Source organism: Callionymus lyra, chromosome 7 (genome assembly GCF_982586985.1).
Source record: "Callionymus lyra chromosome 7, fCalLyr1.hap1.1, whole genome shotgun sequence".
Classification (NCBI taxonomy): domain Eukaryota; kingdom Metazoa; phylum Chordata; class Actinopteri; order Syngnathiformes; family Callionymidae; genus Callionymus; species Callionymus lyra.
Window position 1 is genome coordinate 6,564,572 of NC_141824.1, and position 17,013 is coordinate 6,581,584.

The 17,013-nt window shown below is 38.1% G+C and overlaps 1 protein-coding gene and 3 non-coding genes across 4 annotated transcripts; 2 read left to right on the top strand and 2 right to left on the bottom strand.

Moving 5' to 3' along the window:
• Positions 1-230: 230 nt before the first annotated feature.
• On the top strand, positions 231-443 carry LOC148074912 (small nucleolar RNA U3). The gene has a single exon (XR_015711913.1). It is a non-coding gene; the product is annotated as a small nucleolar RNA U3 (small nucleolar RNA).
• Positions 444-7,279: 6,836 nt separating this feature from the next.
• Positions 7,280-7,492, bottom strand: LOC148074913 (small nucleolar RNA U3). The gene has a single exon (XR_015711914.1). It is a non-coding gene; the product is annotated as a small nucleolar RNA U3 (small nucleolar RNA).
• Positions 7,493-7,713: 221 nt separating this feature from the next.
• LOC148074914 (major histocompatibility complex class I-related protein 1-like) lies at positions 7,714-10,436 on the bottom strand. Its single transcript, XM_087795092.1, has 6 exons — positions 10,162-10,436; positions 9,675-9,965; positions 9,415-9,516; positions 9,244-9,261; positions 9,055-9,111; positions 7,714-8,965 (listed from the first exon to the last, which is right to left on the bottom strand). Exons 1-5 carry the CDS (start codon positions 10,418-10,420, stop codon positions 9,056-9,058), a joined length of 726 nt encoding a protein of 241 aa, XP_087651218.1. The 5' UTR covers positions 10,421-10,436; the 3' UTR covers positions 7,714-8,965; position 9,055.
• A 6,199-nt stretch (positions 10,437-16,635) lies between these two features.
• LOC148074915 (small nucleolar RNA U3) lies at positions 16,636-16,848 on the top strand. Its single transcript, XR_015711928.1, has one exon. It is a non-coding gene; the product is annotated as a small nucleolar RNA U3 (small nucleolar RNA).
• Positions 16,849-17,013: the final 165 nt, after the last annotated feature.

The window sequence follows — 17,013 nt, forward strand, 5'->3', positions numbered from 1 at the left end:
TGAAACAAATTTAAAAAAGGTATTTGAATATTAATTTGGATTAAATTATATTTTACAAATAATTTTACTTTCTTTCTTTCTGAAATATTGTTCAAGTTATATTTTTGTCCATTTTTAGTGTCTGTATGAAAAAAAAATCCAACAGTTGATCTTTGTCTTTTATTAAACTGCACTGTCAGTGAAGACATGTGACCATGTGATGTAGTTTCATTCTTTGACTGACAGCAGTTAAGACTATACTTTCAGGGATCATTTCTATAGTTCTTAACTTAAGAAATGTGTTTGTAAAGTGTTTGGTGTCACTAACCATGATGAAGAGTTGTGATATTCCTTCCTGAGTGTGAAGCAGACAGAGAATAATGATTCACTTCATATGTTCTCTGTCATTGATGATCCTTCTTTACTTCCTTGTGCAGTATTGAGAGGAATATGATCAGAGTGGTGATTGAATGTCAAAGTTAAACATAAACAATAAGCATTGTCAGGAGCATCTGGGTGAACATCAATGTGATGTTGTGAAGAAGCTCTCAATAGAACCTGATAAATTTACTAAATAACCCCCACAAACAGAGACATTTCTAAATAATTCACATTTTAAACAAAGGGGTCAAGAATTCTTCCGTGATTTGGACCCGAAAGACGTGTTTCGAAGGACAGAGAAAACACCTGTAGCGGCGCAGACAACGAAGCTAGGAGCCAACATGGCCGACATGGATCTCATCCTGCAAGAACTGAGAGGGTTCTGACAGGAAAGTAAAACTCAATTTCAATCATTAAAAGAAGAGATGTCGGAGCTAAATACAAGGATGGAAGAGGCAGAGGGACGGATGGTGACGGCAGAAGAAAGGCTTCAGAACGTCGAGGAAGTTTATACGGAGATGCTAAAGCTACACGCGAGAGTCGAGGAGAAGATGGTGGACTTGGAAAGTCGATCTAGAAGAGAAAAGAAGAAAAGAATACGGATCTATGGCGTTCCGGAGGAGGCTGAGGAGTCATCCTCCATGATAACTTTTGTGGAGAACTTGCTTCGTGAAGGACTTGGGATGACAGAAAGCAGAGGAGCTGAGGATGGAGAGAGCGCACCGGTCCACTAGACCTCCATCATCGTCAAGTTTCTGAGTTTCTCAACGAAAGAGTCGATTCTTCCCAAGGTGTGGCAGCATTCTCCTGGAAATCTAACCAAATAAACATGGATCAAGATTATCCTCCAGCCATCATCAAACAGCGGTGCGAGTATGCAGAGGTGCGCAAAGTCCTGAAGGAAAACCAAGTTCAATTTCAGACTCTCTTCACAGCCAGACTACGAGTGAAATACAAAGACGGAACCAGAACCTACGCTACAGTGGAGGAAGCAACGGAGGATCTGAGAAAATGGAGATACGACGTCACACTTGCATGTCAGTTCCTGAGACCCTCCTTTGAGAGTCACTCAAGTTGTTTATTAAGTTGAATGTAATATTGAGTTTGTTAGATTTTCTGGCTTTGTTTATTCGTTTTTGGTTTTTGAGGGGGGAGGGAGCATACCAGTTTTGTGAAATTGTTCAAAAAGGACACCAGTAATGGATAAAAGATCAATAAATATTGTTTTGTTCAATATTAACGGCGTACTCAACGCAGTTAAAAGGGTGAAGATATTGTCAAAAACTTGAGAAAGATAAAATGCACATTGCTTTCTTACAAGAAACACATCTTGATGACATAGAACATGGTAAACTGAATAAATCAGGATTTAAACACGTCTATTATGCTTCTCACAGTTCAGGAAGAAGGAGGGGAGTGACAATCCTCATAAATAACACAGTCAATTACCAGCACATCTCAGAGTATAAAGATAATGAAGGTAGATTTATAACAATTACAGGTAAAGTTGAAGATGATTTGGTGAGTTTCTTTAACGTGTGTGTTCCACCTGGGAGTGACTAGTCCTTCTTTAAACGTTTACTTGAAATAATGACAACAAAAAGCCAAGGGATGTTGATTTGTGGGGGCGACTTCAATCTTCGACTTAACCCCAAAATGGACTCATCTAATGGCAAGTCAGACACAAGAAAGATCAACAATAAGTTCAACAATATTATGGAAGAAGTGGGAATTATTGATACTTGGAGAGAGTTGAACTCAAAAAGTCGAGAATATACACATTACTCAGCAGCTCATAATGTTTACTCTCGTGATCTGTTGTTATCTGTGAAATAGGCCCTAGTAGTGTTTCTGACCACGGTCCTGTCTATATGACGTTTGTCTGGTCAAAAGCTTAGATCTACAGTTTGGAGACTAAATTCAAAAATGTTAAATAGCCACGCTATTAAAGATAAACTGAAAGCTGAAATTGAAGACTATTTAGAATTAAATGATAAAAAGGAAGTATAACCAACAATATCTATGAGGCTCCTGTCCTACAAATTGAGAAAACAGCAAGCTGACCGGTCTATACACAAAATCAGAGACCCCACAACTAAAAAAGTGGAAACTAATCAACAAAACATTCAGAAATGTTTCTTAAAATGTTATGAAAAGCTCTATTCTCAACCTCAAACAGCTAATGTCCACCAGATTGACAAATTATTATCCCATATTGAGCTTCTAATGGTTAACAATGAACAAAACTAAAAATTAACATAAAAATGAACTTTGATCAGCAATTAAAAGATTAAAAGGAGGGAAATCCCCCTGAACAGATGGATTTACCTCCGAGTGGTGCAAAATAATGCAAGATCAACTAACTACTACACTCCTGAGAACATTTAACTGGGTTTTAGAACATAAAGTTGTACCTCATGGAGCGAGGCGATCATATCTGTCATTCCCAAAGAAGGGAAAGATAATATGGAATCTGGGAATTACTGTCCAGTGAGCGTTTTGAATATTAATCATAAACTGTCCACCTCCATACTAACAAGAAGAATTGAACCAATCTTACCTAAATTAATTCATGAGGACCAGACAGACTTTGTTGGAAATAGACAAACTCAAGATAGCATCAGGAGAGCATTACACATTATAAGACAAGCTGGGAATCAAAACTTGGAAACGCTGTTACTGAGTCTGGACGCAGAAAAGGCGTTCGACTCAGTAAGTTGGTCATTTTTATATAAAGTTTTATCAAAATTTGGATTTCATGATACTATAATTGATACTTTTGCAGCATTGTACAAAACACCAATGGCTAGAATTAAATGAATGGATATTTAACAAAATCATTTGTTCTGAAGAGAGGAAACTGACAGGGGTGTTGTGCGTCACCACTATTGTTTGCCATTTTCATAGAACCTCTGGGTCAATGGATAAGGCAGAGGACAGAAATCCAAAGAGTCATGATGTCCACGGGGGAGCAAAAGCTTGCGTTGTTTGCTGATGATTTATTGTTGACCATAACACAACCTTCTCAGACACAAGTGATGGAGATGCTAAAAGAATACGGTCTACTATCAGGCTACAAAATTAATATTGATAAAATCAAGTTCTAACACTGAACTATGACCCACCATGAAAAATCAGGAATATGTATAACTGGAAATGGGATGCAAAATTCTAATATTTAGGGGTGTCACTACCTAGAGACTTGCTGAGACTGTATGACCTCAACTATGGACCTTTGAGTGAAAGAATTAAGTTGGATTTACAAAGATGGGCAACTATACCATATTTAAATCTTCACTCAAGGATAGACTCCATCAGGATGAATATTCTGCCGCGAATATTATATCATTTTCAATGTCTCCCGGTCAAAATTCCACCAAAACAATTTATAGAATGGGACAGATTAATTTCAAGATTTATGTGGGAGGGGAACAAACCCAGGGTCAGATATAAAACACTGCAATTAAGTAAAGAGAAGGGAGGTATGGGCCTGCCCTGCCTTCAACATTATTACCATGCAGCACAGTTGAGGCCCTTAATCTGTCTCTGTTCAAGATCTTACACTGCAGGTTGGAAGAACTTGGAAGGTTCTAGCGTAAATGGTGTTCCATTGATTGCTCTCATAGCAGAGAACAAGCTACAGGATACGCAGATCATACTTTTACAACTTACTCCTTTTTTACTACTATACTTTTTAAGGATTTTCCTAAAATCTTGGCAAGAATTGGTCAAGTCCTGCCACCTAGGGGATTCCCCGAGGATCTTGAGGTGGTGTGCTTTTGACTCCGATTTTGTGCCCAATAAAAGGGACGGCAGATTTAAGACTTGGATCTCAAAAGGTTTAACTGATTATCAATCATTTATTCACAAAGGGAATTTTCAGAGTTTTGAAAACCTTAAGAAAAAGAGGATTTTTACAGTTACTTACAAGTCAGAAATTATTTTAATCAACATTTGAAAAAGCCAATTGATGCATGTGGAAAAGGATTACTAGAGATTTTCATTTCATTATTGGAGGCAAATAATAGCAATAAAATAGTATCTAAATTGTACAAAGGAATTCGACAATCTAAACAAGAGAACACAGGATATATAAAGCAGCGATGGGAAAAAGATGGAGATATATCAATCACAAATGAGAGCTGGGAAAAAAATGTATCATCTACAATGGTTTTCAACAAGATCAAATAAATGGCGGGAGTTCTGTTGGAAGAATATTATTTGATTTTTTATCACACCCATTCAAAAATACACATGGGCACGGATGAAGCATGTTGGAGACTTTGCGGGTATAATGGAGCAAATCACTGGCATGTGTTTTGGAGCTGCAGTGGAATCAAAGCTTTTTGGACAGAGATCCACAGCCATTTAAACAACATTTTTGGTGTGAATCTTCCCTGTAAAGGTGAAAACATGTACCTGGGTGACTAACCAATAGAAAACTGTAATAATGGAGACAAGAAATTGCTTTTCATATTGTTGGCAGCAAGTAAAAAATGTATCACGAGGAAGTGGTTACAAGTTGAACCACCCACGACAGAACTGGATAGACATCGTTTACGACATCTATAAGATGGAGAAGTTATCCTTTGCACTCCAAACAGATATGAACAAGTTCTACAAGATATGGACCAAATGGACAGAATATGTCAAACCAATTAGAAGCAATTTAATTAAAGGAAATATGTCATTTTATTTTCCATATTTGCCCTGCTTCAATGCATTTATTGATTTTCTTTTTCTAACTCTTGAAAAATATAAGTATTTTGTAAAGTAACTAGTTTGATGGGTATGTTCCCTGGGGTGTGTTTTTTTAAAATATATTTTATTTTATTATTATGTCGCATTTCTTCATATATTTCATCTTTCTTTTCCACTCAATACTTTATACTTGAATGTACCATTTTGTTCTGAAAAATTAAATAAATAAAAAAAAATCCATTAGTATCGGTGGATCCAGATGGTAATGAGCAACAAACTCCAACAACAACAAAACCTCATAGGCAAAGATTAGAAGAAAAAGTTCAAGTTAACACTTAAATTCTTTAAAAAAGTTTAAAGTCAATCATTGTGGACAACTTGTGTTATAGTAGCTCTATTTTACAAAGTATTTCAGCACCAACTGTATTTAAATTGATGTCATGTCATTTCCCAACTTTTAATGAACGACTTTAGAATGACCTTCAGTGGAGAAACAACACAAACTTTCACCAAGGAAGGTCACATTACTTCTTCCCAAGTATTTTATTTAAACCGAAGAACTTTGATGTTTCTTGGGCTGGAGTCGAACCCACAACTGGATCACAACCACCAGAACAATTGTACTGAAAGCAAGAGTGTTCTGAACTTGACAATCCTTGAGCAGTTCTATCTAGATTACATTTGAAATGGTGTCTCAAAGCATTTGTTTCGTTTCTCGACAATCGATTAAATGATTTGTTCCAAAAATTGATTTTTTTTTTACTCATGAATTGAGCAGAGTGCAGGAGCAGAAAATTCAAATGCCAAACAATTCATATACAAGGGCCTTAAAAGATCTCCATGATCCAGAAAATCACTAGAACTAAATGATAAAAGTTGAATGCAAACTTTTTTATTTATTCAGATTAAGACCCTGTAAATATTTACAATTGGTTTAATCTTCAATCAACATGTTCATTTAAATTACAAGGTAAAGCTCTGTCTAAATACAGCAGTGATACAGGAGGGATTGATTTTGTCTTGACCTTTATTTTTCATTGTTTTATGTGATTTTTTGTTTCTATATGTACACTCTGTTGTTGTTGTTTCTTTGGTATTGCAATAGATTATTTTTCTGAATTTACTGTCTCTTGAAAAAAAAAGAAAAAAAAAGAGCATATACGTAACATTGCTGTGTCTGCATATTTACATAGTTGTCTTTACATCAGACCAACATTGCCTGGAATGCCTGTATTGCATACTTGTGCTCGATACAAATATTTTAAATTTAAAAAGTAATATCACGCTCCTCAAGAATTTATCAGCAGGATTCTACATACATAGAACACATTTAATACTTGATGGTCAGACAAAAGTGAGTTCTGAGGAGAGACATTTGTTGTTTTAACTTCAGGTCTGTTTGCTAGAACAAGATCTAAGGTGTGGTTGAAACAGTGAGTCAGGGCCAAGAGATCCATAAAATCCTCCTATAGAGAGTGTCACATGTCTTTGTAGAACCATGGAAACAAAAATAACCTGTTGATTTTGAAACCGTGTGAAACGTACAATGTATGTTTGTCTCATATATGGGCAATAAAATCAACCGCTATCAGTGAAAAAATGATAATGCAGAGAATAATGATTCACTTCATATGTTCACTGTCATTGATGATCAGCGCTATATAAATACAAATGACTTACTTCTTTACTTCCTTTAGGAGTATTGAGAGGAGGAATACGATCAGAGTGGTTGTTTGTTCTGCTAAATGGTAAAAGCAATTTAGTTCAGGTGAAATACTAATTTTCTACTCAGCCTCATGTTGTTCAACAGTTGTGATTCATTTTAGAATAATGGGTTCCTTTTCAGAGTTATAGTAAAAAAAATGTTTGTTCATTTTAAAGAAGCAAATGACGCTCAATGGTCTTTGTCCACATCTTGTTCCAAAATGACAAACTTAAAATATCCAAATACTAGTGATGGTCTGGTGAAGCTTCATGAAACAGTGTCTTTTCATTTTTCCAGAACAATTGTTGTCGTCAAGGCTTCAGTACAAGAGAGATGTTACAGACGAGCACCACAGAGGTTTGGATATTTTTTAATAACAATTTCAACAAAGACAAAAAGACCTACAAACTATAGTCTTTACATTAATATGAAAATACATTTTTATTTTTGTTAAAAGTTATAAAGAATTACATTAAAAATGTCGCTTAATAGTATATTGTCTTGAACACAACAACCACTCTGATCATATTCCTCTCAATACTGCACAAGGAAGTAAAGAAGGATCATCAATGACAGAGAACATATGAAGTGAATCATTATTCTCTGTCTGCTTCACACTCAGGAAGGAATATCACAACTCTTCATCATGGTTAGTGACACCAAACACTTTACAAACACATTTCTTAAGTTAAGAACTATAGAAATGATCCCTGAAAGTATAGTCTTAACTTAACTCTGCACCAACATCACACTCCATCCTCACACCAAACCATTACAGTGACGGATGCATAGTTTTTGAATTTTAAAATGTTACTGTCATTCATTTGATTGCAAAGAGATGAGACTAGAAAACATAATTGTAGTTTCATAGTTTATACACAACATGTATTCAAAATCACTACGTTCAATTCCATAATTCATCTAAACTGTGATTATTGATCACCATGACATTGCAAACAGAAAGCAGTTGAGTGCAGTGAGGGCGTGACACACAAGTCTCATAGAGGCACACCTGACTGGTGCAGGTGCTCGGGGGGCGGAGTCAAACATCCACACTGGGCGTCTCACCACACCTGTCCAAATGTGTCGTCAGTGTTGCACATTTGAGCTCTGGCGGGATCTAAGATGGCGGCACAGGTGTGGCGTGAGATCGGCGTCTCATGGTTGTGTAACCTGATGAAGTTTGACTTGAGAGAAGCAGGTCAGAGAGCAAACCTCCACAAACACATTCAGCCGACTCAGCAGGAAACTTTGAATCAAGTTTCTACATGTGAATTGTCGGCACAAGCTCTTCTGGATTTTTCTTCTACACAAAAGTGGACACAACTTATGTGCACCTGTTCAGCACAAGACGAGTTGATCAAAGCAATACAGTCATATTTAGGACATGAGTTGATCAGGAAACAGAAGGAGAGGTCAGAGATGTTGACCTTTCATAACAGCTGCACAAATGGATTCTTTCTGAGCCTCCACTGACCCTCAATGACAAGTGACTTTACTGAACATTTGGAGTCCAAACACATGTGGACGTTTTCTGTCCATTTATTTGAAGATCAAAACACACAAGAAATGAAGCAGCAGTTCAACTATGTTTGACAAGATTCTTCACCTCTGACATCACAACTGACGCTTCATTAACTAGTGTCTACACACCAGGAAGAAAACACACAAACTATTACATGAACACATGTGTGTGTGTGTGTGTGTGTGTGTGTGTGTGTGTGTGTGTGTGTGTGTGTGTGTGTGTGTGTGTGTCTACACATTCATAAATTTGTCATTTTTTGCTTTGGTAAAGCATGCGTGTGTGTGTTTGCAGTTGTTTGTGAGTGCATTTTTGTGTGTCAGAGATGCATGTGTGTGCATCCTTGTGTGATGGTGAAGCATGTGTGTGTTTGTGTGTGATTGTGAGTGAGTGCATTATTGTGTTTTAGACAAGCATGTTTGTGAGTGTTTGTGTGTGTGCATTTATTTGTGTTAAAGTGAAGCATGTGTGTGAGTGTTTGTGTGTGTGAGTGTATTTGTGTGGTACAGAATCGTGTGTGTGCATTTATCTGTGTGTGTGTGTAGTTTTCATAACGGCTCAGATCACATGACATCCTGATGTGAGTTTCAAACACATTTCCAGTGAAGGAACAAAGATCAGCAGCTCTGACGTCTGCAGAGTCTCAGAAGAAAAAGACGTTTCTTGGTCGATTCCTCCTGAAACACGGAGACAGAAAAATGTATCAACTTGTAAAATCATGCGTGAAGTGAGTCTTGAAGAAAAGTGACAATTATCATCCACTGACTTTAGTCTCTGTCCACGGGCGGATCCTTCAGATGGTCCAGCTCCGAGCTGGGGGCCGCTGTAAGATCACAAACCCTGTTAGCTTGTGTGCTTCTCACCAGCAGATGAAACTAGTGTCAACACTGATGCTAGCATGCTAGCACTCTGTCACATGGTCAACATCTGAGCTGAGACAAGATCATGTACTTACAAGACGAGTCAGAGTCGCCTGAAATGGAAAGAAAGAGGACAAATTACACCTGAAGAAGATGAACATAGAAGAGTTCCTCTGACCTCTTCTCATCTCTGCTGACCTTCTTTGACCTTCTATTCTTTCTCTCCAGTATCTGGAGATGATCTGGATCAAATCACAAACTCTCACCTTTCTTCTTCTTCTTGTAGATGAAGTATCCAACCACTGTGAGCACCAGAGCGGAGGCAGCGACGGCGGCCATGATGATGTACAAGGTCAGGAAAGTCCTGGCTGTGGATGGAGAGCAAAGTAAGTGGAGACATGATCAGGTGACCAGTGTTAGAGACGTGGTGGGGCCTCATTCAGCAGATCCATGCTGACCACACCTGGACTCTCATCTGGATGAAAGAAACCTCTGGAGACACCAAGAAGGTTCTGAAGACTCTTACCGTTGGTCAGGATGTTTGACGGATCCAGTTTGGTGACCACGTCTTCCGGAATGCCGTCCAGTTGAAACACACACTCGTACCTGGACCAGTCGTCAGACGGGAGTTTCAGGTCCACCATGTTCTGGAAGGTTCCGTCAGGGTTGGGGAGGATCTCTCCGTGTTCCACGTCCTCGTGCAGCTCCTCTCCGTCTTTGGTCCAGAACAACATGGCTCTGTCGGGGTAGAAGCCTGTAGCGTGGCAGGTGACCGGAGAGCTGGCTGTCTTCTGGAGGAGAGACACTCGTGGACGCTCTGAAGGGAGAGACACCACACTTCAGAGAGAAAGTCAAAGGATGGACAGAGAATGAAGGAGAGGAGGAGGAGGGAGGACAGGGGTGGAGGTGAGGAAAAGAAGGTAAGAGGAGAGAGAGAGAGAGAGGACATGAAGAGAGAGAGGAGGGAGAGAAGGAGGAAGGAGAGCAGAAGGAGAAGAAGGTCATGGAACTACCTGTTCTCATCAAGGTTTTGCTCCCAAACTTCACAAACTTCTTCAGATCATTTGGACATTGCTGGGTGTAAAAGAACTGACTATATTTCTTCAAGCCTTCATTCTGGTCCCACTTGTGTTTGGTGATGACGGCCTGAGGACTCGGAGCGACCCAGGTCAGAGTCTGAAGGTCAAACACGATGAAGTCTTCTCCATCATAGCCGTACTGTAGGTAACCTTTGACCTCTCCAGTCTCATCGTCCCACTCACAACCGTCCATTATCTGAAAGATGTGAACACCTGAGAGAGAAACCAGAGTGAGACCTGATCTACTCCACTGTTTAATACTCCACTGTGATCTACTCCACTGTTTAAAACTCCACTGTGATCTACTCCACTGTGATCTACTTCACTGTTTAATACTCCACTGTGATCTACTCCACTGTTTAATACTCCACTGTGATCTACTCCACTGTTTCATACTCCACTGTGGTCTACTCCTCTGTTAAATACTCCACTGTAGTCTACTCCACTGTTTAATACTCCACTGTGATTTACTTCACTGTTTAATACTCCACTGTGATCTACTCCACTGTGATCTACTTCACTGTTTCATACTCCACTGTGGTCTACTCCTCTGTTTAATACTCCACTGTGATCTACTCCACTGTTTCATACTCCACTGTGGTCTACTCCTCTGTTTAATACTCCACTGTGATCTACTCCACTGTTTAATACGCCACTGTGGTCTACTCCACTGTTTAATACTCCACTGTGGTCTACTCCACTGTTTCATACTCCACTGTGGTCTACTCCTCTGTTTAATACTCCACTGTGATCTACTCCACTGTTTAATACGCCACTGTGGTCTACTCCACTGTTTAATACTCCACTGTGATCTACTCCACTGTTTAATACTCCACTGTGGTCTACTCCACTGTTTAATACTCCACTGTGGTCTACTCCACTGTTTAATACTCCACTGTGGTCTACTCCACTGTTTAATACTCCACTGTGATCTACTTCACTGTTTAATACTCCACTGTGATCTACTCCACTGTTTAATACTCCACTGTTTAATACTCCACTGTGGTCTACTCCACTGTTTCATACTCCACTGTTTAATACTCCACTGTGGTCTACTCCACTGTTTAATACTCCACTGTGATCTACTCCACTGTTTCATACTCCACTGTGATCTACTCCACTGTTTAATACTCCACTGTGGTCTACTCCACTGTTTAATACTCCACTGTGGTCTACTCCACTGTTTAATACTCCACTGTGATCTACTCCACTGTTTCATACTCCACTGTGGTCTACTCCACGGTTTAATACTCCACTGTGGTCTACTCCACTGTTTAATACTCCACTGTGATCTACTCCACTGTTTCATACTCCACTGTGGTCTACTCCACTGTTTAATACTCCACTGTGATCTACTCCACTGTTTAATACTCCACTGTGGTCTACTCCACTGTTTAATACTCCACTGTGATCTACTCCACTGTTTAATACTCCACTGTGATCTACTCCACTGTTTAATACTCCACTGTGATCTACTCCACTGTTTAATACTCCACTGTGATCTACTCCACTGTTTAATACTCCACTGTGGTCTACTCCACTGTTTAATACTCCACTGTGGTCTTCTCCACTGTTTAATACTCCACTGTGGTCTACTCCACTGTTTAATACTCCACTGTGGTCTACTTCACTGTTTCATACTCCACTGTGATTTACTCCACTGTTTAATACTCCACTGTGGTCTACTCCACTGTTTAATACTCCACTGTGGTCTACTCCACTGTTTAATACTCCACTGTGATCTACTCCACTGTTTAATACTTCACTGTGATCTACTCCACTGTTTAATACTCCACTGTGGTCTACTCCACTGTTTAATACTCCACTATGGTCTACTCCACTCTTTAATACGCCACTGTGGTCTACTCCACTGTTTAATACTCCACTGTGATCTACTCCACTATTTAATACTCCACTGTGATCTACTCCACTGTTTCATACTCCACTGTGATCTACTCCACTGTTTAATACTCCACTGTGGTCTACTCCACTGTTTAATACTCCACTGTGGTCTACTCCACTGTTTCATACTCCACTGTGGTCTACTCCTCTGTTTAATACTCCACTGTGATCTACTCCACTGTTTAATACTCCACTGTGGTCTACTCCTCTGTTTAATACTCCACTGTGATCTACTCCTCTGTTTAATACTCCACTGTGATCTACTCCTCTGTTTAATACTCCACTGTGATCTACTCCTCTGTTTAATACTCCACTGTGATCTACTCCTCTGTTTAATACTCCACTGTGATCTACTCCACTGTTTAATACTCCACTGTGGTCTACTCCACTGTTTAATACTCCACTGTGGTCTACTCCACTGTTTAATACTCCATTGCGATCTACTCCACTGTTTAATACTCCACTGTGGTCTACTCCACTGTTTAATACTCCACTGTGATCTACTCCACTGTTTAATACTCCATTGCGATCTACTCCACTGTTTAATACTCCACTGTGATCTACTCCACTGTTTAATACTCCACTGTGATCTACTCCACTGTGATCTACTCCACTGTGATCTTCTCTCCTTCTCTGAACTTGTATGATCTACTCCAGTTTCCTCCTCTGATCTACTCTGTATACAAGATTGATGGTTCAGGATGTAAAAAGGTTGAACATGATTCAGTTTAAGGTCAAACATTGATTTTAAAGACAACAAACCTCCAGTTTGGTTGAATCTCTGTTTTACTATTTCAATGTTGTTCTTGTGGACCTGCTGATGGTTATTTAAGTTATTTGTCTCTCTCTCCCAGTACTGAGGATCATCTGCTGTGACCTGGATCATCCAGTCTTGTTTGGGTACTTTTCTCCTGGTGTTGCTGTCGTAGTGTTCCACTTCAACTCCGTCCACATAAGTGACAGAAACAAACTCTGGGAAGTTTTTAACTCCAGCAGACCCAGTTTGGAAAAACTGCATTGTGTGAATCACTGTGAGACACAAAAACAAAGTTTAGATCTTCTCTGGTTCTGATGACACAACGTTGTGATGCAGCAGAACAATCACATCTTCTACAAAGACAAAGAGGTGAAGAACAGAGGGACAGTCAGCAGTGACACAAAGTTCACGTCCACACACGGACACCAGCAGAACATCCTTCACACTTCACTCTCCAAGAACCCTGGCTAACTGGGACACAACTATAGAAGAAGAAGAAGAAGAAAGAAGAAAAAACGATTAATATTAATAACAATCTGAAATGTAATAAATATTTATAATAAAACAAATAAGGAATAAAGAGAATTAAAAGAATAAATGGATGAATTAAGAAGAAACAGGAGCAACAATGTTGAAAAAGATCAAACAACTAAATTGAAATTGTTTTTAAAAAACGCATAGATAATAAAATATTAAAACCAAGTTCATGGAACAAATCGAAGAATGATTGATAGAATAAAGATCATTGAAGGACATTAAGGTTAATGATGAACTTAAATAACATGAGTTTATATCAGTTTATAAATAACATGTTTCTGAAGATTACTGTTCAACATGATTGTAAATGTTTCATTTAGATATTTTAAGTCCAAACACAAGTTCAGAGCAGCTGCTTCACTGAGTTGCTCCAATAAACTGTGAGATGTGATAATATGTTGAAGTGAGCTGAGCTACAAGGTTGTCTGAACATGCGCACTTGAGAAATGCGACACTTTCTTTGTTTTTATTTCCTCATTTTAGTTCATGATAGACTTGTTTACTAAAGTCAAATCAATGAAAATTGTAAAAGCTCTTCTTGTGAGTCAATGAATCTCCTGATGGCAGCATCGTTTAAAAACAAGTGATCAGCTCATGAAGCAAAACTCTGGAGTCACTTTCTGTTCAGCGTCAAACAAGTTCCTCCGTCAATCAACAGAAGTGACTCAACAGCGCCACCAGGTGAGCACCTGACATTGAGCTCGGATCTACTTTTCTGTGTACGACTTCTTCACGGTTCTGAGATGAAAAGTGAATCAGTGAAACACTTTGACTCCTCTGAGAGTGAAAAGGTCATGAAGGTTGTAGTGAAGAGTATTTGGAGAAATAAAAGGTGACGCAGGTGTGAACACATGAAAGTGGAGGAAGGAGACTCACTCGCAGTTGAGCTGTGGATCCACACAACAAGCACAAACAACACCTTCTTCATCTTCAGCTCTTTTCTGGAGACTAGGATCCAACAAGTCTTCAGGTCGACGAACGAAGTACAAGTGAAAGTAAACAACAGACGCAGGAAGAAATATCTGAGCCAATGAGGATTCAGTGTGACGTCACGTCCAGATGGAAAGTCAAAGTAAACCAAACATGTTATTACGACTATTTTCTGTGACAAAAACTCCACTTTAAACTTTATTATTATTTCTTAGAGTCGTTCTTCTGAACCTTAAAGTCACGCAGAATGTGAACTATGGAATACCAGGAGTGTCAAATTAAAGTGAAGAGAAATAAAAGTGGATTGAATTACTTTTTATTTTGACATACGATGATTTATATGTAGAAACTTTCTTTCCTTCCTTTCTATTCTCTTTTATTCAGAAAAAAAGTTTTTCTAAAATATTACTATGCAAGTAAAAAATAAACGAGTTTTTTGTGGAGACGAGAAAAGCTTCTAGTTCCCTCTAGTGGTTCAAACATGACATTGAGCTCAAACAGTAAATACATTTGAATGATTTTCAGTCATTTTCATCAATTCAAGAACCATTTGTATCATTATTTTACGGAAAGACTTTCTGTAGTTAAAAAAACACTTGAACTATCTTCAGTTCCCTCCTGGTCAGTGAGCTCTTGGTGCTCTACGATCTCTCCAACATTGTATGGTCTCACAGGAAGTAAAACTGCCTGTTCTTGGTACTATTTACCCACAAACCTTAGCATGAACTGGCCCTCAAAAGTAAACCTGTCAGAGAAAGTAAAGGTCTCAGGCAACAGCAGGTTGAAAGTGGGGATATAAGCAGTGGAGAAAATAAAAAAAATAACTTTCAGGTTGAATTATAGAATTAAAATATATCATTTTTACTTAAAGTATACAATATTTGATTGTTTTTTTAGTTGATAAATCTCATACAGAAATAAAGTTGTGTGATGAGCTACAATATTTAACTTCATCAAAATGTCTTTAAATCCATTTTAATTAACATTTTCAATCAGGTTTTGTTTTTACACACAAATAAATGTGATCAGTATCCGTTCATGGTGATTGTCCTTATCTGCCACAATGATTCTTCCCTGACTGAATATCTTTTGAGCGTGTTGTGTTGAGTCTGTAATGCTGCCAACAAAGTTATGAATCTACAAGTTTCCTGACACACTTCGACTAGAAATTGTTCTTGATGATAGTTTATTGAAAATAATTCTTCTCACTTTTGTTTCTTTGTCAAGATGAAACATTAAACATTTCCACATGGTTGGTTTAAACACTCAATGTGAACATTTTGGTGCATGTGTTGAACTTTCATTTGGATTAATATGTAAGTTCACAGTATTGAGGGGAGGAATATGATCAGAGTGTTGGTTTTCCATTTTAAAAGTGTAAATATTGTCTCATTCTGCACTTTGTCCAGGACGAGAACACAGTCTTCTCTTTCAGTCAGACAAGCCTACTCTTGGGATGAAGGTTTTTGATCATCCATTGTGCCGACCAAGGCTTTTCTATGGTTTTCCACCAGTGTTTCCTCTTTCCTCTTGAGAACAGTGAGGCTCGAGGGTTTGAGGTTGATTTTAGTGGCACCAGAAGCTCCAACAAATCACTGGTTCCTCAACTGGTTGGCTCTACAACAAACTGAAGAAATGCTGACTCTGCTCTCTGTTCTAATGTTGACCACAAACTGTTCTTTGTACTGTAGTTCACAGAAATAAATAATATTTGACTCAACATTATTCATTAAATGACATTTGTTTCTTATAATATTAACTTTACTCCATGTTTTGTAATAATGTAGGAACTTACTTTGAAAGCTTTATGGTTCATGTGTTTGATATAAACATACATTTCATGTTGTGTGTTTAATAGTGATGTGTTGATGAAGCCAAATGAAACAGTGTCATGTTGTTTAGAGGTCAGTAGGTGGCGCCATCAGTTTAAAAATGATGTGATGTTTCATTAGAAAAATTGTTCAAAACAATGGAGAATAGTGCAGAGACCGCCATCTAGTGGAAAAATAATGACACTGCTTCATGAAGAATACTTACAAAGTATATTATTAATTGACATTTGTTTATTCTAATATTGACTTTACGACGTGTGTTTTTTAAATAATGTAGAAACCTAGTTTGAAAGTATTGTGGTGCATGTGTTTGATTTGTAAATACATTTCAAGTTGTGTATTTAATGTGAATCACACAGTATCATGTTTGTTCAACTAAAATAAAAAATCAACCATCACTATAATAGTTTGGTGTGAGGATGGAGTGTGATGTTGGTGCAGAGTTAAGTTAAGACTATACTTTCAGGGATCATTTCTATAGTTCTTAACTTAAGAAATGTGTTACTAAAGTGTTTGGTGTCACTAACCATGATGAAGAGTTGTGATATTCCTTCCTGAGTGTGAAGCAGACAGAGAATAATGATTCACTTCATATGTTCTCTGTCATTGGTGATCCTTCTTTACTTCCTTGTGCAGTATTGAGAGGAATATGATCAGAGTGGTTGTGTTGTCAAAGATAAATGTACACTTATCAGACAATAAAATAGTTTGAATGAAGGTTTATTCAACATGTAAATTAAAAGTGCTCACACTCATTTGTTTCAAGGTGAGATGAGACATCAAACTTTTCCATGCATTTGCTATTGGGTGTCAATCTTTCATTTGAAA